General features: G+C 33.7%; 3 protein-coding genes and 2 pseudogenes across 3 annotated transcripts; 2 read left to right on the top strand and 3 right to left on the bottom strand.

The window, feature by feature from the left end:
* Positions 1-1,118: 1,118 nt before the first annotated feature.
* Positions 1,119-1,580, bottom strand: LOC149393871 (S-protein homolog 20-like). Its single transcript, XM_089618200.1, has one exon. It carries the CDS (start codon positions 1,578-1,580, stop codon positions 1,119-1,121), a length of 462 nt encoding a protein of 153 aa, XP_089474326.1.
* Positions 1,581-9,385: 7,805 nt separating this feature from the next.
* LOC149393872 (Tetratricopeptide repeat (TPR)-like superfamily protein) lies at positions 9,386-12,482 on the top strand. The gene is made up of 4 exons (XM_089618434.1): positions 9,386-9,636; positions 10,504-10,716; positions 10,800-10,955; positions 11,928-12,482. Exons 1-4 carry the CDS (start codon positions 9,520-9,522, stop codon positions 12,333-12,335), a joined length of 894 nt encoding a protein of 297 aa, XP_089474560.1. The 5' UTR covers positions 9,386-9,519; the 3' UTR covers positions 12,336-12,482.
* A 5,578-nt stretch (positions 12,483-18,060) lies between these two features.
* LOC149393873 (uncharacterized) lies at positions 18,061-19,001 on the bottom strand (annotated as a pseudogene).
* An 898-nt stretch (positions 19,002-19,899) lies between these two features.
* Positions 19,900-21,379, top strand: LOC149393874 (uncharacterized; annotated as a pseudogene).
* Positions 21,380-22,137: 758 nt separating this feature from the next.
* Positions 22,138-24,417, bottom strand: LOC149393875 (vesicle-associated membrane protein 722). The gene is made up of 5 exons (XM_089617097.1): positions 24,025-24,417; positions 23,091-23,232; positions 22,895-23,015; positions 22,734-22,796; positions 22,138-22,582 (listed from the first exon to the last, which is right to left on the bottom strand). Exons 1-5 carry the CDS (start codon positions 24,212-24,214, stop codon positions 22,439-22,441), a joined length of 660 nt encoding a protein of 219 aa, XP_089473223.1. The 5' UTR covers positions 24,215-24,417; the 3' UTR covers positions 22,138-22,438.
* Positions 24,418-24,913: the final 496 nt, after the last annotated feature.

Raw genomic sequence — 24,913 nt, forward strand, 5'->3', positions numbered from 1 at the left:
AAATTAGCAAAATAGCCAAATCAAACCTTATGATTTGCTATTTAGCCAAGGTTTTGTAAGTACTAAGTAAATAGCCATGCCGATGACATGGCCCAATAATAGGTTTTTTTATTTCCGAAAATTGCCCATGTGCGTTTGAATTTTGAATTACATATTTGAATTTTCGGATTAAATTTTTTCCCGATTTTTTTTAATTGTTTTCCTGATATAAGTGTGAACATGATTTAGTCAATTTATGATTCCCTTTATTTTAGGAACTAAATGGACGTGGAAGTTGTAATTTATTTGTTTCCTTTTATAGATTATTTCTGATATTTTCGGCCAGAAATATATTTGTATAGTTTATTATTTAAATATATGTAAATAAGTTAAGGTTATGACAACTTATGCAGTAAATATGCATAAATAAATACTTCCAGATAACCAAATATAATAGTACTTAATATTTACACACATTTACTACAGATATTAACAACCATACATTGTTGTAAAATCCAAGGATTGACAGACTCGGTGTAAATATGTGTAAATAAAGATTTACACACGACAAAAATTTAAACTGTCCAATATTTACTAAGATTTATTGCAAAATATGTCAACACCTATTTTTTCATTTTAACATCCAAACACCCAAAATTCTAAACGCATTCACAATGGTTTTTCCCATACATTAACACTGAAACATGATTACATTTTACTACGCATCAAGATACATTAACAGAGATTTTTTCTTAATGGCAGATTGAATATTGGTGGAGAGATAATCGGTAATTAATTTGCAGTTATTACTTCCTCGATTCTCGTTTACACGTTACCTCTTTTTCTTTTTTTTTTAAGTAAACCGTGTGCTTATGGGCGGGAAATATCTGGACTTTTTAGTAAATGTAGAAGTGTCTTAAATGATATCTGGCTATTTACTTAGTATTTACAAAACCTTGGCTATTTAGCAATGTTAAAAGTTTGATTTGACTATTTTGCTAAATTACCCTTAAAAGAAATCATTTCCATTACTCCCATATTAAAAGAAATCATTTCCATTACTCCCATATTAAAAGAAAAATAAAACGACAAGGATATATAAAAAAAAAAAACATGAAAATAGATATATAAAGAGAAAGCTAAGCAATAGTAGTAGAAGGAAGAGCATGTCTAGTACTATCATGAACCCCCTTAGGCTTGGCATTCCAAGGGAAGCACCAATAATCCTCTTCAAGGGCCAATAGACGACAAGGCCCTGTGGGCCTTAGGCTCCAGACGCAGGTCCGGCAATCTCCGGTGGAAGTCTTCTTATTATCAAAGATATCAAACCACTCACTCCGATCGCCCCACCGGAAGTTACAGTAGAACAGCGTTGACCCAATGATGTTGACCCTAAACTTGAACGTGAAATTCTTCTTGTAGGCCAGATAGTGAGTACGCAAGTCATCGTCCCCGGACAAGCAGTGGACAATCACAACGGTGTTATTTGGGAAGTCGTTTATCATCCTCAGAAGCCGAGCCGAAAGAATAGAGGACTCCGATATTCCAAACGTGCATAAAAGCAAAGCCACGCTCAGTAGTAACAATCGAGGATGATCCATTGCTTTAGTTTAAGGTTTACTTTTTGTTTTGTTTTTGGGAATGTGTGTGTGCGCGCGTGTTTATATAGATTATAGGGTGAATAGGATTACTACGCATTTAAAGTTGTTCTCTAGGGAATGTGTGTGTGTGCGTGTGTTTATATAGATTATAGGGTGAATTGGATTATTACGCATTTAAAGTTGTTCTATAGGGAACGTTTTTTGGGGTCATTATTGATGATTAATTACTGCCTATAAAGTTCATTTAATATGGGAAATGACTGTCCCGTATGCTTTGTTTTACAACATCTGATTCATCTCATCTGTTTCACTTTTGAGTTTTACATACTAGGTATGTTGACCGTACTTTTTTGTTTGAAAAGTTTTATATGTAAATTGTGCCTTAAGTTTTATTTAATTGGAGTATTTATATTTTTCTTTTATTCTATCATAAATATATTATCTGTTCCTTTTTATTTTTTACTTAATGGCACCACGTGGATATATAATGTAGTGTAAAACACACGAGGATTTCGTCTTATACATGATGGGATCAGATCTGGATGGGATTTTTTGATATTTTCTCAAATATATACTATCCCATGTATATTGTATTTAACATGTTATTAACTCAAATTAATTCAGGTTTCGCATGCATATATGTGTTGGGCCGACCTTATCTACCTGGGAAAAACTAATACCCATAGGCCGGCCTTAGAATTCGATCGGAGCATTACACTTATGCCGAAAAAATCGTAATTTGTGTCGCGCCTCCAAAGGCTGGCTTCACAACTGATAGTGTTTATATCTCACGCAAGCGTTAAGTCCGATTTGTATATAAAACACGCATGTGCCACTGTTGCGAATAAAGGAAATATCGAACTCACGAGGACTATTGATTCAATGATTTACTTTAATTTGTTGCGAATTATTTCCAAAATAAAACAATATGGTTTGAAACGATTAACAAAATTAAATAAAACAAAAACAAGAATAATAATGAGTTTCCAATTAAAAGAAAGTAGAGGGTCACGATTTCATCGAAACTAACTAAGTCGAGGGTTTCGGGCTTGAACAACAAAATTTACTCTTATGAATGTTAAACTCACTCTAGCAAGAATACTCACTAGTCTCTCTCGAGTGTTCTAACAAACCTATGTAGTTGACGGATTGTTATCATCTCAGCTTCTAATCGTATAAAAACAATCACACGCAATACGACAAGGGTTTAAATGATTACATAAATTGCCTAGATTTCCTACTAACCTACGTCAACTATGAAGACATGAATAAAAGGACGATTCTCTATTCTCTCTCAGACAACAAACAATCCTAGATATCAATTATAATGCTGATCAAGCACTAAATAGCATTAAACATAATTCATGACAAACAATTCATAACAACAAAGCAAACAAACATTATCTAACTCTAACAAACCCCACAACAATTATCAATCCCGACTACATCGTAACCCCATAAGAAACCTAGCCTCTAATGGAGTTCATGATTATCGCTAAACATAACAGAATAATTGAAAGCAATAAAATCAACAATGAAAACAAAAGAGAATTATATTAATTATTTTGATGCTCAACAAGTATTTAAATGACTAACAATAAAAAAAATGAAGAACGAATAACAATTTATTTGAGTTCAAGAGACTCGTCGGAGGCGTCGATTCCAACGAAACGCGTTTTTTCTTTGAATAAAAGCTCTCCAAAGTGCCAAACACAAAAATCAAAGGTGCAATTAGGCCAGTAGCTCAATAGCCCACACTTCTTATGAAAAATAGTCCAAGTTTCATTTTTTAAGAAAATAGCCTACAAGACCGAGTTATTTAAATTAACTGAAAAATTAATACAATTAACTGCTCTTCTAATCTACTTAACTTCGGTTTGGTGGGCTATTTCCCTAATAAAATAAAACTTGGACTAGATCTTATTGTCTTGTCTATGTATATTTCTCTTTGATGTATTATTCATAAAGATTTCACAATGTAATCCTAAAGTATCCAACCTCTTTTTTTCGTTCCTCTCTTCTTATATATTGGTTAACAGATCATGCATTCTAAAACTATTGGTCAATCATTTTTATATTGCGGAGAGTGATGATTCTTCTAAGAGAATGGAGATCTTGATGGGCAATAACAGCTTGTTATACCTTGGAAATTTAATTGTAACAATTATCCATCTCGATCATAGATCACAAGATATTTGATAAAATACTATAAGTAAGAACAAGCCATATGCTTTTGACTCAATATGCTATACTGAGAAAATCAATCTTACAAAATTTAAAAGCATATTTTATTTAATGTTAAATGCACGGTGGCGTGTATATGAAGTAAGAATAAGAATATAGAAATTCTCGGAAAAAGGTTTGAAAAATAGGTAGGGTAATTTCCACGTGATATTTGTCTTTTTTTAGCGAAAAATTTCCACTTGAATTTAGTCACGACCATTTTCCTTTGACTTAGTTCAGTTCTTCCTAAAATGACATGGACTATAATCGCTACTACAAAACTGAAATTTTACAAAGTCCTTGGATTCAACATGTGCATTCAAAGTCCTTGGATTTGTTTCCTCATTTGTTTTTCTCTCTCTTGGCCGCCCATATTGTTTCCTCTTAGAGGAAATTTGATTCCTTTTTTCTTTTGACAAGTATCTTCATACATTAATGCACAAAATAAACTCTCTTTCTCTAGCTATGTTGGACGGTTTTGAGGCTTCTAGAAGGAGCTTCTAGATGTTTCTTTATTTGTTCGTGACAACATAAGAAAAGCCCATTAAGAATTTTCAAGTAAAATTCCATGAAATGAAATTAATCCTCAATGCCCAAATTCTTTAACTTGGCCGTGTGGTTTAATTCATTGTCATCGTATGACAATGTCAAAAAACTTATTTATTGACATTCATTTCGTCCTAGTCCAAAAAGACAAAAATACCCTTTAGACAATTTTCGTAAAACTTGTCTAGTTCTTGTTTTGACTTAGCTTATAGTTTAACTATACCTACTCGATATGACTTGTGACAGTGACCTCTTGGATCCAAATGAACAAAACTTGAGCTAACATACTTGGACTCAAAAATTCACAAACATTTTCCAAGTTTAGCTTAATATCAACTGACTCCACTAAAGAGTTGACACTTATAATCTCTCGGTTCAAATGAATTTGTTTTCTACTCAAGAATTCAACTTAATTGTGATGAGTGGATCCACTGAATATTATCTATGTTTACCCTTCATGAATATCATTAGCTAGATGGGATTTACAAAATTACCATTTTACCCTTCTAGCTTTTATTTCCTCAACTCCTTTGTCGCTTGTGAATAAATTAGAAACAATGTATTGACGAGGAGCTAACAAGTCACATTGACTCATCCAAAAGGGTCATGACTCAATTTGAACACTGGCCAGTTCATTTATTCACATTCCAAGGAACAAAGCATGAGGTGATGTACATTGCATTCCAGCAATCTTGTACATGAATTCCATATCTATGAGATCTTCACAAAGTTACTCATGAAATCTTCATAACTTAGTACTTCACCAATAGGTCTTGTCTATATCACATAGTGAATCTAGAACTCTTACTTTCTCAAATGAGAATACGTAAGCTATGAAATGACATGTCTCATTTCAGGATTGAGGTAAGCACGGTGCAATTCATACGTAGTGACTTCGAGATAAGAGGTTAAATAGTTTGTTCTTATTCTGTCTCTAAAAGTGCACTGGTCAATTTAGTACCTTCGGAAGATACCTAGAAGAACTATAGAGTCTCCAACTCTCAATGCCCCATAACCAGACATCATAGATTCTCCTAACAATCGTACTGAGATCAATAGTCCTCTGATTCTTAGATTGTGAATATACTGTTTTAAGAAAACCATGAAGAGTTTGTTCATAAAAATCTACATTTGTCTTTTCATATGTTGTTGGGTTTGTTTAAGGACTAAAGACTATAGATTATCATAAAGCTTCAAACAGACAAGTAAGAATGAATGAACGTTTCAACTTTTATTAATGATTCAGCAGTTACAAGCAAGAGTCTTCGTGAGAATTTTTTACATCAAATGTACATAAATAAATACTACTACTCTTCTTGTGGGCACCATTGACAACAACCATAACCCAACCCTCTCGCTATCATCGCCGCTGGTCCACCCTTCTCATTTGTTCAAAAATATTTACCTACAACACAGACGAATATACATAGAATGAGCTAACGCTCAGCGAGAATAACTATAACTCACAAAACATAAGCAGATATACATAGAATGAACTAACTTCAGCGAGCATAACTATAACTCACAAAATCCAAGCAAATATACATAGAATGGGCTAACTTCAGCGAGCATAACTATAACTCACAAAACATAAATAATAAAAAATGCATGAACCGGTTTTTAGTGTTTTAAGCTAAATCGTGACATAAGATACCCTATTATAAGTCCATCATATTTTAATCCGGGGATCCCCTAGAGTTATCATACCAATTTTCAGTACGCACTTTGGGTACGAAGATATGGGGTTGCAAGATCCCATACTTCGCTCCATCATATAAACTTATAACATATAAGAAATTTCCCCCTTTGGGCCCGTAAGTCGGCTCGATAAATTCTCTGTAAGACCTCTATAGCTCGAGGCGGTACGACTCTCTTACTTATCTTTTCACTTGATTATCTTTGTTACATACATGAATGACATATAAATAAACATATATGATGACAAAATTAGAAATAAGAACATGTTATAAATATTCTAATTTACAACGTATCACATAACACAACATAACATATCATATCATCAACTCGACATATCATAATATTTCACATACTAAACTCTTATGTCGTAACATATCATAACATATCGCATAACAACACTAATGGACATGTCGAAACAAATAGACATATCTAAACAAACATATCCAAACAAATCACACAATTAAAAACATACACTCTATCTAATCATATAGTCAACGTATTTATTTTCGAATGAATCCGTGTTGCAGTGAGATTATTCTCACTTTTGCTTTGGAAAATACGATCGTTAATCGTGGACGGCTCTGGAAATCTAGATGACTCGGGATCTAACCAGAAAGAGAAAGAATTTGGTTCAATAACCCACTAAAAAAATAATTTTTCTCAAAAGAGGGTCGCTGGAAAAAAATTTCAGAAAGGTGTCTAGCGTACAAATTACTAATATACCCTTAACCCTTGGGTAAAAGACAGAAAATAAATTGCTGCTGAAAGATATAAAAATATTCCAGTAAATAAGAAAATTAAGTTTGAACATAAAGTTCTGAATCGACAAAGTAAGAATCCGTTTGAATATTTGAGAAACAATGAAAATTAACAAATCATAAAAATTTAGGGTTTACTAAACAATTAGATCTGCACCCAAATTTCAAAACGACTGTTTAAAAATAATTTTTCACTCTAAAAATCGTAAAAATAATTTATTTGAATAGGAGACATACTACACAAAACTTTACAAAAAGAATCGGGTGAAAACGATTAACGAACAATCCATACTAAGCGTTTTAAAATGGTTTTTAAAATTGACGAGAAACTGTTTTCCAGATCTGTGTACTATTCTTAGAATAATTGGAAAATATTATGTATTTCATAAACAAATTTTCCGATTAAGGATTTAGATAGAAGACATTTAAACCTAAGTTTTTCAAAAAGAATCGATGCAAAAAAATGATTTTTAAAATCAAGGTAAGCGTTTTAAGAAACAATTTTTATTGAATCCGAACCAGGTAGAAAAAAATACATACCTATGTGTTTTTTTCAAGGATTGAGTTTCCTAACTAGAGCTATGAATTTCCAAATAATAAGAGGAACGGGGGAGGGAGAGCAGAGAAGAAGCGTGAAAAGAAAAAGATTGGATGTTTATATATAGGGTTTGATTAAACCCTAAAAGCTCAAACCTAATCATACTCGTACTCCTAATATATTAATTATTATTATTATATTTATATAAACACATAATATATGGATTATGTATATATTTAGGTTAATTATTATTATTATATTTTTTTTATGCGTGCTTTAGTTTGTTTATGAATTTTAATATACTCTTTATATTACAAAGTATGCATATATACACACACATAACTTATTTATAATATATAACTTATATATTATATCCATATTTTGTAATTTAAAGAGTATATTAAAATTCATAAACAAACTAAAGCACACATAAAAAACAAAACTTCAAAACTACTACATAAATAAATCATTCACTACTACTATATTTAAAAAAAAAAAAAAAAACTAACGTCACTCGAACACAAATATTTTAACTTTATAATTAAGCTTAAAATTTGGGATTTCACACGGTGTGTACGTTCAATTTTAGAAGAAGTTGCGCGTTCTGCGTAGTCCCGAGCCTGCCATTGCGCGCCGCACCCTCCCTGCCACGCACCTTCGAGAATTTGGAATCCAAATTTGTGAATTTAAACGTTTTTTAAGTCATCGAATAAGTTCTAATTACCCAAATCACTCCGAAAATAATCATAAAACCTATGTAAACGATCTAGAGTCTCATAAAAACACATCTTAGCCTTCTTTTTAGTTTTTTTTCTATGTTATTGCTTGTGTTGGAAAACCTTGGGAGAGAAAGAGATTTCGGAGAGCCGTTCATCCTCATTCACGCCGTTTACGATCACAGTTTTTATTCTTCTCCCTGAGTTTTTATTCTAGTACTCACAATTATTCGGACTCTTGCCCTTATCTACGCTATACTTCCCGAACCTTAGAAAAGTGTCTTTGAGTTCATCAAGACAAAACATGTGACCAAGTACGCTCACGTCACATGTTCTTGATTGTTAATCCAAAAAACGCATTAACAATATTACTATTGTTGTTGCTATAATTATTGTATAAAAGACATTTTAGTCTTTTCCCTTTTCCGTATTAGTGTATATTACGATCAGACTATCAAGAGCTTCTCATTGATATTTTTTTTTTAAAGCTCATTGATATTAATCATGTTGATCCAAACCGCAAAATGAATTTGGAAATTTTATATTTCTGAACGAAGAATCATGTGGAAACATCATTTCTATAAAAAGAAAAGTATTTTCGATTTATCCGAATGCTCAAAACTCATAGCCAACTAAGCACGAGAAATATGAAAATTTAGTAGATGATTACAACTATTTCTACGATGTTGGCACATGAGGTAGAAAATAGAATGCTATGAATAGATGGAAAAAATACGTTCATAAATAATTATAAATTATTGTACGAGTATATTCGTTTTTTTTTAATAAATATTACATTATTATGTCATACCAAATACAATTATAGAGTATTCTTAAGAATCTTTTTAAAATATTACATTTTACGATCACACATTATAATCTAAGAATTCTGAAAGTGCGACGACTTTGATGAGGTTAGTGGAAATGTGATTTACATTCCATTACTTCAAACCAAATGTACTTTTAAGTTTAGTGGTTTATTTACTGAAATTCAGTTGGGCACCATAATTCATGTTATAATTATGGTAAGCGAATCCTTGTCTTCAACTATAATATTTCCCGGTCTCAAGTCTCAACTCCTTTGTTATTTATTTATTTAGCAAAACTAGAAAAAGTACAAAAACTAGAAAATAAAAACAATAGAAATACCTTCTCTCTTTTTTTTTTAATCAAAACAATAGGAATATCCGCCTTCAACTATAATATTTCACGGTCTCAACGGATGCGTGCCACGTGTCCAATCCGTCCGATCCGTCGCAAAATTAGAAAGAAGTGAATATGGACGAGAAAGCGTCCAAATTCACTCACCTCTTTTACAAATATCGTACAACTAAGCTCTCTCTCCTCAATCTTCTTCTTCTTCTTCTTTCCTCTCTCTCCCTCTCCCCGCTAACCTTTCCCTCAATTTCTCCTCTGCCAATACCTTATATCTTTTGATACATACATATATAGATACAACGATGATGATGATCAGTAAAAACAGAAAAGCAGAGAAATCAGAGGTCGTATCGAATTACCACGTCGTTCACAAAGTCCCTCCCGGTGATGGTCCTTACGTTCGAGCCAAACACGTTCAGGTCAGCCATTCTGATCCAAAATTACCTCAGAGAATTTTTTTCCATTTCTTTTCTGAATCCGAATTCTATACCATGTTTAACATAAAGCCTTTCACTGAATCGTCGTATTGTTCTGGATTGATGATTCCTAAATGTGGAAAGCGATGGTCTGTTAATATTCGTTTTCTTATTTTCTCGTTATTTGGCTGTGCACTCGGAAATCTTGTATTGTAGGTTGAGAAATTTAAAATCACGATTATTTTAGTAGGCGACGTATTTTGTTTTTTTTAATATATATGGTCCATAGTCCAAACAGAATATGAAATCGAAAATATAAACAGCTTATATTAATTATTACTATATAATATATATATATATATATATATATATATATATATATATATATATAATACAATTGGCGTTTATCTGATGGAGCTCAATAAATAATCGTGACCCTACGATCATAATTTGGAACGAGGGAGTGAGCTGGACCGTTCAAATACTTTCATTAAAAAAAATTAAAAAAAAATAATAATAATTCTCTTTATCAAATCACGCGGTGTTGATTAATTATGGGCACTTGAAAAAAAGGTCGTTCATAATTTATGGAACCAAGAATTCCTCAAGGTGCTATGTCGCAATCAGTGAATCACTCACATTTTTTTTTTAACCTTTTATAATAAAAGCCACGACAGTTTAAGGTTTAACAACACTTGATGTCATGTGCTTTTAGGATATACTTCAAACGAAATGACAAAAATAAAGGACAGCATATCTCTAAAATACGAAGTAATAGTCATTTATCAATTAGCTAAGAAATCACAAGTAGTACAAAAATTGGTGACCGTTATATAGCCATTTCTAATCAGCGCTGTTTTGCAAAAGCAGCTAGTGGAAAAGGATCCGGAAGCGGCTATAGGTTTGTTCTGGAAGGCGATAAACGCCGGTGACAGAGTGGACAGTGCGCTCAAAGACATGGCAATAGTTATGAAGCAACAAGACCGGTCCGAAGAAGGGATCGAAGCCATAAAATCTTTCAGACATCTCTGCTCCAAACAGGCTCAGGAGTCCCTAGACAACGTTCTTATCGACCTCTACAAGGTTTTTACTACTATCCCGAAATAATTTCTCTCCGTGGCTTGTATTTTTGCTGCTCTTTCGGTTCTCTGATCGGTTCTTTGCAGAAATGTGGGCGAATCGAGGAGCAGATAGAGCTTCTGAAGCAGAAGCTTCGGATGATTTATCACGGAGAGGCTTTCAATGGAAAGCCCACCAAGACGGCGCGTTCGCATGGACGTAAATTCCAGGTCACCATCAAGCAAGAGACTTCTAGAATTCTGGTACATAAATATACGATTTTCTGTTGTTTAATCATCTGCGAGGAAATGAACCAGATAAAAAGAAGCCAGCTTTTATGGTTGCTTCGTTTACAAGCTAACTGGAACTGGAAAATAACTTTATAACATTGTTAAGTCGCTTCATCATTTTGATGTGGGATCTTTACGTTCACTCATCTCGGGCCTGATCCTATTATTATTGGATCAGTGCTCATTTGAGTACTGTGAGCTCTGATACCGTCTTAAACATTTTCGGGGTTCATCTCAAAACCATCTAACTCATGATCTTATAGACTTTTTTGTTGGATATGGTTCCTATTAAAACATCGCAACATTGAATAGAGAAAAACAAATTCTAGAATATTTTGGTAACGTTCACGTTCTTGGAGTTAAACAACTCTGGAGAAAACAAAATGCTTGATTGATTACAAAATTATCGGTGGTTTGAATACACATAAAGAAATAACGGGCCCACTAACCATCTAAGAAATTAACTCCTACGCACCACATAACAATTTCTTTTTTTCTTTTTTTCATTTTTGACTAAGTCTAAATTAAAACCAACATTTTTTTACCATTCATCTATTAATCATCCAAAGAAAACTAAAAACTTGATTTACAAGGCAACTATGGTTGGGCTACATGTCAAAAGGGAACATTAACCTAATTTAATCTACAATTTCCTTGACCTTTATTTCATCAGAAAATCAAGAAAATAGCCAATTTAAACGTTTGACATTGCTAAATAACCAACGTTTGGTAAGTCTTAGGTAAATAGCCGTAAATAATGACGTGAAGATTTACGTCTGTAAATATATGAAAATGACTATTTACCTAAGATTTACCAAACGTTGGTTATTTAACAATATCAAACGTTGAAATTGGTATTTTCTTAATGGACCCTTATTTCATTGTTTGTAATTATACACTAAATTATAAAAATATAATCTAATTTCATAGTGATGTGCTTTACAGGGCAACTTAGGCTGGGCATATATGCAACAAGGGAATTACCGGGCAGCCGAAGCGGTGTACCAAAAAGCGCAGGAAATGGATCCGGACGCCAACAAAGCCTGCAATTTGTGCCTTTGCCTCATCAAGCAAACCCGATATTTCGAGGCCAATTCGGTTCTCGCCCAAGTGTTGGACTCTAGTCTTTTAGGATCCGAAGAACCCAAATCGAGAAACCGTGCCAAAGAGCTTCTAAAAGAGCTAAACGATTGCCAGTCCACGGAGCCGCATCCGGACTCTTTGGGTCCGAAAATCGAGGACGCCTTTCTCGAGGGTATTGACCAGTTGGTCAACCAATGGACTCCGCTTAGATCGCGAAGACTACCCATCTTCGAAGAGATTTCTTCCTTTAGAGATCAGTTGGCTTGTTAAATATTATTGGTTCGTATTTTTGTAAGTAGTATTGTTTGTTCTGCGTTGTTTGGCATGGGTTTGGATTGTCGAATCCCCGAAACCGTGCACGGAAATTAGTGTTTTTATAGAATGGGGAAAGTATACATAGATTTCACTTTCTTGTCATGTGTTTACTAAAGCTTGTAGTTTTGAGTTGTGTGTTTAAAAATATAAACACCAATTGTAGTCTCGCCTGTTTCTTCAGTTTGTTATAAGAATATAGTTTGGTGGTGAATGTTTTATTCACCTGCTGATAAATTTTATTATTTGTCATGAGAGCTTTTACTATCTCTTGCAGAGAATACTATGCTTCATACTCAAACCGAGACTTTTATTTTTATTTTTTTTATATAGAACTCAAACTGAGACTTAGAAGCTTTGACATCATCATTTTATTTTTGGCACTACTAATGATCAATTTTTTTTTTTTTTTTAAGTGAAGTCCATATATGGTAAATTTTCAAATGCATCTACAAAATATTCTAGTTGGTGTGTAAAAATTTAATGGGAATAGCTTTTAATAATCTTTAATGAACTCTGTTAGCATTTTTTATTTTATTTTTCTCCCTTAGAAGTAGTTGATCTTTTCAGTCAAATCTAATTAAATATTCTGAAAATTTATAACCAACTAATCCACTTTAAACGTGAAAATTTATTTTGGTCAATGTCTCAGAACGTTTAGCAAAATAGTCATTTTTGCTGACGTCGCAATTTTTATGTGTGTAACATTATCGAATGACATTTTCTTAGAATAGCAAGCGGTTTTTTCAGTTCAATTATTTTTTAATTGTTATTTTTTTTTAATAAACGGATTTTCCATTAAAATTGGGTAAAAAACCCATTAATACAGGAGAATATCACCTTAGTACAAGGAACACCAAGACCTAAGTCGAAGTGAATCTAACACTAAGATCCGGTAAAAGTACGTTATGTGCATACTTCCGACAACGAGAAGAATTACAAGCACCAATAGAGCACACAAGAGGCTCGTTCAAAAATCCAAAGATTGACGGTGGAAAAATCCAACCAACCTCGGTCCGATGACCACAAAGAAGATGACTCTTCCACCTGCATAGATCAAAACCTAACATGAAATCCACTACGGATAAGGAGACTACGGCTAATCCAGCTCCAAAACAAGTCAAAAAAACCAAAGCACAACAATAAAAATAACGATTCACTACAGTACCAGCATGAACTAAAACTAAGAAATCAAAACACAAAACTAAACTAATATTATCTTCGTCATGCTCAAAGAAAAAGCTCTCAAAGACATCCCACCTCACAAGGACCGCGACGGAGGCACCCTCGCCGAGGAGGAACCGAACCACCGGGACGACGAGGCCGGCGCCGAACTGAGCCATGGACCCCCGATGGACCGCTTCTGCCTTCTACGGTGGAGCACGATGAAGAACACGGCTGCTGCAAGAACCTCCAACGGAAGCGCTGCACCAGCCCCGGTCGGAGAAGAAGACAGAGCCAACCTCCACTACGGACCCAAAATCATATATGAGATTTCAGATCTGAAAATGCTTCTCGGTCACCGTCTTGGAAGTCATGCAAGGTCAAGAGAAGATCGATGCCAGAGAAACCACCACTCGCGAAGAAACGCAACCTTCGCCTTCCCCCCGGGTCGGAGTCGTACTACCGACGTCCGGTTCCCAGGGGGGCGACGGCAAGAAGCAACTAGGGTTTTAAACTTTGGAGAGAGAAAAGCCTTTCGTCCAGAGAGAATTTGATTATTTTTTTAATTGTTAATAGATGTTAAATACTTTTTTACATACTTATAAAATGTAGTTACTAAAAAAATATTTTTTTAACATGTACTCTCTCTCTCTCTCTGTGCGCGCTCACTCTGCCTTTTGTGTAGGGATGGCAATTTGACCCGTTACCCGCGTTCCGGCCCGTTACCCGATTTATTCGGGTCGGGTAATACCCGTTCTTTTTGGGTAAACGGGTAAACGGGTAATACCCGTTAAGGTTTTAACGGGTCCGGGTACGGGTAACGGAATAGCCATCCCGTACCCGGTTACCCGGGACCTGACCCGTTAACTTTTAAATATTTAAAAATATAATAAATCATATGTTTACATAATTAGATGATATATTTTAAACATTGTTTTTAAAAAATATAATAAATCATATGTTTACCTAAAGATGATATATTATTTTTAAACTTTAAATTGTTGATAGATTTTTATTTTATAAACGGGTAAGCGGGTCTACCCGACCCGCTACCCTTTTTTTAAACCGGGTAAACGGGTAACGGGTCCAACATTTTTAACCCGTTTACCCGGCGGGTATCCCCGTTACCCGGCCCGTCTCAAAATCCGGGTAAACGGGTCCGGGTAACGGGTAAAAAATTATAACGGGTACGGGTAACGGAATAGGTGTACCCGGCCTTACCCGTACCCGTTGCCATCCCTACTTTTGTGTTTAGTACTGTGTCCATTATTTTAATAAGTATGTACCAACGCCTCAAAGATTGGTGAAGCATGTGAATTTTCTTCTCGATACATATCCACACAATTTAGAATTATATTGGTTAAAAATTGATTGCTTCATTGCCGATATATGGTAATCTTTATGCATCAAATGTTCTTGTTATTGTCAATTTATCAATTTGGTGTATTGACCTCTCTCTCTCTCTCTCTCTCTCTCTCTCTCTCGTATTTTTTTAATTGTTGTTGTAGATTGGTTTTTTTTTTTTCAAATTCGTTAATTAATGTACGTTGTTTAAATATATTTTCCCATATTTTACTTTTAAAACTTGTATTGTAAATTACTGCAAGATTTTATTAATTAATGTTGATGGTGTGTTAATTTCTATGATATATATTTTTTCTTCATATTTGTGTATTTGGATTCACGTGTTAACGTTAATGAATATTATTAAGTTATGGGTCTCTATAGTTTCTGAATTTTTTGGTAATTCATCACTGCTCATTTTCGTAAATTATTGTTAATAGTCACTGATTTTATTGTTAATAATTGTGTATATGTTATAATTGGGTTTATTCGCAATTATTTTAATTTTTTTCCTCGGTTTTTATTTTTAATGATTTGCGTTTTTGAAAGAAGCAGTTGAGATTTTAATTATATTATATTTTTTTTAGTAAAAAAATTGGAAACAAGGAGTATTTGAGTAAGCGCTTATAAAAGGCAGTGAATATTTAACTAAAATGTTTGAAACGTTGGTTAAATTAAAAATACAACGTTTCAAATTGGCTAGTTTGTTAGAGTGCCCTAATTTATAATTATAATAATTGTTTACAATTTAAACACTACTTTTTTAGAGTTTTAATATAAGCCCATTTTGAAAATGTTTGCACTTTATAACTGCTATTTTCGTAATCTTCCTGATGCGTATTGACTTCTCAAATAGGGTAGTTGTTTCTTATGCTGAAATTTACAATTAATTTTTTTCTAAAGCTTGAAACGTAGAAATAAAAACGATGAATTTCTTGCTATTAGACAATCCCCTAACTTCTTTTAAGATTTTAGCTAAAGTTTCATTTTATTAATAAAATAACTAAACAGGCCGAAGTAAATTAAATTTACTAAAACCGTTACTTCAGTCTGGTGAACTATTTTCTTAATAAAATGAAATTTTGATTATTTTTAAAAGAAGGATTGGCTATTGGACTAGTGTCTTAATTGCCCAAAAAAAAAAAACTTATTATGAAACTTTGACTATTTTTAAAAGAAGGATTGGCTACTGGACTACTGCCCTAATTGTCCCAATAAAAAGTAACACCTTGTAATATTTGTTTTACTATATACTTACTGTGGGGGTATCAAAAATAAATTTTATTATTTATTGGGCTTCAGTTCGACCAAAGGCTTAATAAATGATCCAATCCGGGTCGAGGAGGAAAAGTCCAAGCGTAGTCTGCCGAGAAGTGATCCAGTTCGTGCGTGCTGACTCAGCCAAGTAACGGAGTCGTGGTCAACCCGCGATCTCGCCGAGAAGATCGGATCTAAGACTTGACCAGTCCGCGACGTGGCGATGATGAGTTGATCAACACATGTCCAAGAGACGATCATTTCTTCGCATATATATATAATAATTGTTGTATTCATTTTTGCAGAGACAAGTTTCGTTCTATATTACGTACTTATTCAAATTCTTTCAATCTATTGTTGAGCTCGCCTACTTGAGTTCAACACTTCGCCTCTTTGTAAACAGTTGATTAAAGATTATTGTTTTAATATTTCGTATTAATATTCCTTTTACTTAAATATCGTTTGTTTCTTATACAAAATCTTTTTGAGACCCATTAAATAAATCAAATAAATATATCTTAAATAATATTTGTGATTGTTGAGATTTCGACATCAACATTTACTCTTTAGTGTAACTTGAACCCAACATATGCTCTTAAACATCGGCTTTAAGTTTACAAAATGAGACTTCTATAATTTAAATATCATAAATCAAAACTTTAAAAACCATACGGTTACAAGTTTGTAGTACAGGACTAAAAAATGCATAATATTATATTTCACAATTGCAAAAAAATTCATTTTAAGTAAGAATTTTGTAACTAATTAGGTCAACTTAAACTCAAGGTTTGAGATTTAGCCCACGTTAGGAGAGTTTTAGAAAAATAGTCAATTATATTAGGTGGCACTAGAGGTAATGAGTTAAAATTCCATATTTGTCCTTGAATAAATATAACGTTTTTTTTTTCTAGATTAATCACTTTCTCTCTCTTGTTTTTTAATTCGTCACTTTCTCTCTCCTACTTTTTTTCAAACATTTTTTTTTCATCAAAACTTCAAAAATCCATATCTATCTCACACGAACTCGAAATTGAGTTATTCTAAATCCTACAGATTCGTGGCGCCGAGATCTTAAAAATAGACTCATTGCATTTGATGAAAAATCATAGTTAATGCATCATGTTTACATTTCCATTTATTTTCATATGATTTTCGAAAATTTTCAGTTATTTCCATGTCTAAGGCAGTATCGCGATTTTTCTATATCTATGGCATTAAACATGATTTTTCATCAAACACAATGGATCTATTTTTGAAAATCTCGGCGTCACGAATCCGTAGGATTTGAAATCACTCAATTTCGAGTTCATACGAGATAGATATGATTTTTTGAAGTTTTTATAAAGAAAAAAAAAATGTAGAAAAAAAAGTAAGAGAGAGAAAATGACAGATTTAGTAATAGATAAGGGCAAATCAGACTTTTGTTTTTGTTTATTTGGCTATATTCCTAAAGTTGACAAACATCAACTAAAATAAAAAAAACAAAAGTTTGCTTTCTTAGGCCAACTCCAACGCAACACTATATCACCAAATTAGTGTCATTTGTTACTCCAATCGCACTGTAAAACACACGCTATATATAGTGTGATATACAGTGTCACGCCATATATAGCGTGGCACTGTATATCACGCCAAACCTTTTTTTTTAATATTTTAATTACACATTAAACAAAAGTTTTACATATATATATATATATATATATATATATATATATATATATATATATACTTTTATTTACCCTTATTAATATTTATAGAACACCAAAACTCATAATTTGACTACAAAAACACATTAAAATAAAATTCAATAAAACTTAAAAATTTAAACATGGGTTACAAAGTCCAAATTAAACACACAACATAAACTAAAAACAATAATATAATTTTAAAATATATAGTAAATACATAAAAACATAATTTAAAAGCCTGGAAAATTATTTCCGGTTCCACCCAATAAATTATAATACTGAGTAAAATTTTCATTTTGATCTCCTTGAACTTGTTCTCCATTAGCTTGATCGTCTTGAGCTTGATCTTCCTGAGCTTGATCTCTTTGATAATTAGATGCTCGATATTGAGATCCATAATATTCAGAACCTCCTCCTTGTTCTTCATCTTGGGTTGTCTGTGCTCTTTTTTGCATAATTTTTTCTTTTTCTTTTTCAAGAAAGACACGCATATTTGGATCGGATACAGTATCCAAATTCATAAATAAAATTTTATTCTCTTCCTTCATTTGAGCTAGCTCAATCTTTTTCTTTCGAAGTTCATTTTTTTGTCTTTGAAGCTCAATTCTATCAAAACTAGTATCTTTAATAGATCGAACAAGATTATTGTTTTTCTCCATCATTTTTTTTAATTCTTCTCCATCTTTTTGTTGTATCTTTGCTTTTTTTACACCCATTGGCCTTCCAGATGAATTGCAAGTGCCTTCTTGATCGTTAATGTTAAGATCAAAAGAATTCATACCGGGGGTTGCCGGTCACTCGGTAGAAAATGATGACGATGAAGGAAAATTAGGACCCGATGACTCGGTGTTTGAGCTGCTATTAGCGAACTTCTCAATTCCTTTTAGGATGGGCCAGACATGATCGAATTTGAAGCCTTTCTTGTAATCTTTATCCTCTACCAATAACATCTTCGCTTGAGTTAACTATTACATATTGATAAGAGAATAATGTTAAAAAAGTTAGTAAGTATAAAAAAAAAATGTGAGTTCATATTAGCCACAAAATATATACTTACAATGTCTTGTTCCTAAGCACCGCTTGGATTCTTATTTTCAATCTGGTTAACACATCCCCTTAGTTTGGAAACAACTTTAAGAATGGTTGCCATTCTACTTTCTAAAGATCTTCGTGGTCTAACTTTGTGGATTCCATTTGAGTGGTAATCTGCTTCAATTCTTGCCCAAAATTGATCTTTTTTTTGGGAAATCCCTATGATTGGGTTTTGAGAAATATCAAGATAGATATGGCACAAGTGCATATCTTCTTGAACAGTATATGTAGGACCGCGACTTGAAGTCATGTTTTGAGAAAAGAATTGAAGGATGAGTTTGTGAGAAAATGAGTTGAAGAATGAGTGTGTGATGAAATGAGTTCAGAAATGTCTTATTTATATAATGAGTTGATGAACACAATGTAACGGCTAGATTTTAGATCTAGAAATTCGATGGTGTAGATTTGTTTGTTGGTTTCTGATAATGGTAAGAGACAAGACGTGACAACTTGTGCAACGGCTAGATTTTAGATCTAGAAATTCGATGGTGTAGATTTGTTTGTTGGTTTCTGATAATGGTAAGAGACAAGACGTGACAACTTGTGCAACAGCTAGATTTTAGATCTAGAAATTCGATGGTGTAGATTTGTTTGTTGGTTTCTGATAATGGTAAGAGACAAGACGTGACAACTTGTGCAACGGCTAGATTTTAGATCTAGAAATTCGATGGTGTAGATTTGTTTGTTGGTTTCTGATAATGGTAAGAGACAAGACGTGACAACTTGTGCAACGGCTAGATTTTAGATCTAGAAATTCGATGGTATAGATTTGTTTGTTGGTTTCTGATAATGGTAAGAGACAAGACGTGACAACACAATGCAACGGCTAGATTTTAGATCTAAAAATTCGATGGTCTAAATCTATTTGTTGGTTTCTGATGATGGTATGGATCTATTTTTTCCTCTATAAATGATGAGTTCCATACTTGAAAATTTTCATCATTTCTTCACTGTATACTTCTTATCCTCATAAAAAGATGAATTCTCAATATGGTAGTTCATCTTATATATCATCTTATATACCATCTTCTTCTTCATCATCTTCTTCTTCATCATCTTCTGCTTCAGATAATGAATTTTATGAAGATCTAGAAAACAAAGTCATATCTCAAATTACTGAAAACAACAATTTTATGCTAAATCGTATGCTAAATACCCAAGGTTCTCATCGCGGATCTGTTCCTGGTCATGTAGTTATTAACCGTGATTGGGAACAAGCCGCTCGCAATCTCTTCAACGACTATTTTGTAGAGAATCCTCGATTCCCAGAGACGATGTTCCGACGAAGATTTCGAATGAGCAGAGCTTTATTTCTTCGTATTCATGATGTTGTGCAAAGGCATGACAATTACTTTGTCCAACGAAGAGATGGAGTCGGTAAACTCGGGTTGTCTAGTTTACAAAAACTAACAGCCGCATTTCGAATGCTAGCGTATGAATCACCAGCAGATTCCACCGATGGGTATATCAAAATTGGCGAGTCTACAACTTTGGTGTGCTTGAAGCGATTTTGCCGTGCCATGGTCGAGGTGTTTGGAGACCATTATCTTCGAGCACCTGATGTTAATGACGTTGCAAGGCTACTCCACATTAACGAGCGTCGAGGATTTCCAGGTATGTTGGGTAGTTTAGATTGTATGCATTGGAAGTGGAAAAACTGCCCAACAGCTTGGGGAGGTCAATATGCTGGACGTAGTGGATCTCCTACTATTATTCTAGAAGCAGTAGCTGACTATGATCTTTGGATATGGCATGCATATTTTGGTCTACCGGGATCTAATAATGATATTAATGTGCTAGAGGCATCCCATCTTTTTGCTAATCTTGCTGAGGGTAATGCTCCACCGGCCAATTATGTCATTAATGGAAAAGAATTTAATATGGGTTATTATCTAGCTGATGGTATATATCCAAATGGTCGACCCTTGTTCAAACTATTCACGATCCCCGTGGCAAAAAAAAAAGTTGTTTGCAATGAAACAAGAAGCATGTAGAAAGGATGTGGAGCGTGCATTTGGAGTATTGAAGTCAAGATTTGCAATTGTGGCCGGACCATCCCGCTTATGGAGTAAGAAAGTGCTACATGATATCATGGCATCGTGTATTATTATGCATAATATGATAATAGAAGATGAACGCGATGTTTGTCCAACCATTGAAGAACGAGCCGAAGTCCCAAATGCAGAAGTTGAGATGGCAGACGATGAAGATGCTCGATTTCAACAATTCTTAGCTCGACACCGACAAATCAAGAATAGAGATGCTCATATTGAACTTCGAAATGCATTAATTGAGCACTTGTGGAACGAATATACTAATTCTGATAATTAGTATGAAGTAATCTGTATTTCAAATGTATGTTTTTTTTTAATTATTTAGATGTAATATGTTTTTTAAGTAATGTAATTTTTATTTCAGAATTTTATTATTTTAAATTTTTTATTTTTGTTAAACATTGGCAAGTAATAAATAATTTAATCACGTAATTAAAAATAAAGACACTATAATTATTTATTTAAATGTTTGTTAATAAAAATGTGTATAGTTATAATAATATAATAATGGTGAATAGTATTTTTAGTGTGAAATTTGGTGTTGTGGTTGGAGTTGGAAAAAAAATTGGTACTAAATCAACGCAAAAGTTGTGTTGATTTAACACCAAATACAGTGCTATGATTGGAGTCGGCCTCAGAACGCTCTTTAAGTAATGTCGTGCTATTTATTTAGTTGAGTAGTCAACTTTTCAGAGCGCTAGGAAAAAGTTAAAATAGTCACACGGTGTTACTGGGTCAACTTTGCATGGCTGGTTAACCCGATTTCTATAAAAGAAATTTCATTCCACCCACCAATAAATGCCTATGAGCGACAGAAAAGTAACCGTTTGTAGTGACGTTTTAACATTAGAAGAAGATTACCCATTTCAGAGCATATTGGACTTTTCCCATTTTTAAGCCTTAACGTAATTGACCAATCTATCTTTCCTAGAAAATGACTAATTTCTCTTATATTATTGACAAAATTATTCTATATTTTTCCTTAAAGTTGACAAAATGAAAATTAGATGGGCTAAGTCTAACTAACCAAATAACAAAATTCTCTCAAAGCCAACAGCACAATGAAGATTCACAACTGGTTACGTAACAATATAATTCCCTCAAAACCAAAACGACCACACCAAGGAAAAGAAAAACTAAAAACAAAATGTCAACCATTCATAATCAATGACAAGATATAATAAATAAGTGGAAAATATAAATTAAGATTTTTCAAAAGGGTATACAGAGCAGCAAATATTCCTCAATTACATTATATGGACCGAGCAGAGCGCAAAATACAATGACAAATAAAATATTTACCTATCTAGACAAGGTATATTATTAAGCATATTAACTATACAACACCTCAAAAATACAAAGCTGCTATCAATAGAATATATGGTTAGGACCTACACAATGGAGCCCTGAAAAAGAGTCACCTGCGACGCGTGACTTCAAGTAATGTATTCGGAGTATAGCTCTAGCACTTGAACCCGTTGCAAATGGATAAAATGATTATGAGAATCAAAGCGATGATTATCGCCAAAACAATCAGTTTTATCTTCATGTTCTGGAACCACATCTTCCTCCTCATCTTTGTTCCCTGTTGCCTGAAATCTTGGGCCTGCGGTAGATTATCGTAAGAAAAGAAAAAATTCAACAATCATAGTCTTGTACGGTGATAAGAGTACGGGTAGTGTTTATTTCGACTTTCGACAATTCTTATTGTATCCTACACTTAAATCATGCTATATAAATTTTGTTCCTTAACCAACCTGGGAGCGAAGGTTCTCGGTTTTGTCCACCAACAACTCAATCTTCTCACCACGGTCAAGAACCTGGATGATTCTCAAACAAAACCAAACCGTATTCAGCGAAACTGTTGCAAATTGCGTTGAAAAACAGACAATACAAATGACGAAGCTATTTTCTCTACCTTCTCAATGTTTTCCATCATAACACCCTTGACCTCAGAAACTTGGGCCTTCACTTTCGCAAGCTTGCTGATCTCCTCAGGATGGTCGACACAATATTGCATGTGCTCCTTCAGTTTAGACCTAAAACACCGCACAGAGAGGTTAAGCGCATCGACAAAAGGAAATTTCCGTAGCACACGAGTTAATGATTTATACCCAAATTCTTTGTTGAGGCCATGGGCAACAGCGGTCGCAGCTTTTCCTCCGCCGTATCTCTTGTTGAAGTCTTCCTTGACTCTCTCCAAAAAGGCAATGGGGATTTGTCTGCCCACAGATTCGACCGCAACAACGCAATAGGCTGAAAAAATCGGCATTGTGATATAAGATGGCGTAAAGATTATCAAATAATAGACCACTCAGTCACGATCTGACTCTGAGTTTCTGCGTGAGTCGCAATCAACAACCATAGTTTTAATACAGGTTATATATATATATATATATATATATATATATATATATATATCAAGAACCATATATGTATATATAAGCTGGTCGTTAGACACTCCTAGAAAATTTTAAGTACTAGATACGAATCACCAATTCACCGCTAAAATACAAATCGTCAACTAACTTGTGTCTACAAAGATCGAGATAAAAACGGATTCTTTATCAATATGTATCATTGCAACGAGAGCTGGGTGATTACAAATCCACGTGTCCCCGAGCTATTATCATGAAAATTCAAAAATTTCAACGAGCTTCAAGAGCTATTACCAAAACAGAGGCTTTAAGATCCGATCAATCCATTTCAGATCCTCAACACAAAACACATGTCACAGATCTTTAAGATTAACTTAAAAAAAACGTCCGTTATTTTCTGTGATCCTAATCTATCGAATAGAAATTAAACATTTTTTCTTCCTTTGTTTTTCTGTTTCAATCCACTAATTATTACAATTCCTTGACCTGATCTCATTCAACATTTAAACGAAACAAATCACACGATAAACGTTTCCACGATCAAAGCCAAACGCAATCAGATTCCAATTCAAACAAATCACACGAACGAAAAGGAATCAAACCGATCACCAAAAAAAAAAAAAAAAAAAAAAAACAAATGAAACGAGCGAATCGTAAATCGAGGACTCACTGAAACCATTCTCGACGAGGTAATTGAAGGTGTGACCGTCGCAATTGTACGTGAACTTGTTGTTTGAGGCCGGAAGCTTCTGGAGGCACTGCGACGCGATGCTCGTGAAATTGCCGGTGAACTCGGTGAACTCGGCCAAAACCACCGTGCCTCGGGCCACGAAGCTGTAGATCAGAGATTGTTGACCCATCTCCGACTCACTCGGAATCCTTAGCCCTAGAAAAACGACGATCGAAAACGAGGAAGAAGATTGTCCAAAACTGTTCGAATCAGATTTCTCTGTCTCTCTGAGATTTGGAATCGCCAAAAGAGAGAGAAGAAAAAGTCGATGGCTTGGTTTGCGGTTTTAAATGGGTTGTTTTAAATGTATGTGAATAAATGTTCACGCATTGTATATGTTTATATATAGTTTTGTCAAATATGTATTCTTTTGGTATTTATTTATGAGTCGTTAACCTTGGGGATAATAGAAACGAAACTAATTAAGGGCATTATGAAAAAATATACATAAATCGTAGATTTGGTCTTTGCAGCTTTATTTTCCTTTAAATTAGAAGCAACGGAGAAATAGGAAATTGTCTAGAATTGAGGCTCACGCGGTTGTTTTGAATTTTGTTGGGATGTCACAAATTGAGATGTGTTGTCTGTAGAACAAATTAAGGCTATAATGTGTTTATAGCATGTGTAACGAAGAAAGAATAAACTAAGATCATTAAAGAATTACAAGTTTAATGAATAAAAGAAAAGTTCCGTTCAAAAAAATAAATAAAAGAAAGTTAATGCATGAACCAGTTAATGGGTTTTTGCGTAAAGCTCTCCTTTTTATATTTTGCGTAAAAGCTTAAAGCATTAGAGTCATCCCGTGTGAATTGGAAAGGAGTGGATATAC

Source organism: Urtica dioica, chromosome 6, assembly GCF_054948205.1.
Source record: "Urtica dioica subsp. dioica isolate 48M chromosome 6, U.dioica_male_clone48M_v1_H2, whole genome shotgun sequence".
Taxonomy (NCBI): domain Eukaryota; kingdom Viridiplantae; phylum Streptophyta; class Magnoliopsida; order Rosales; family Urticaceae; genus Urtica; species Urtica dioica.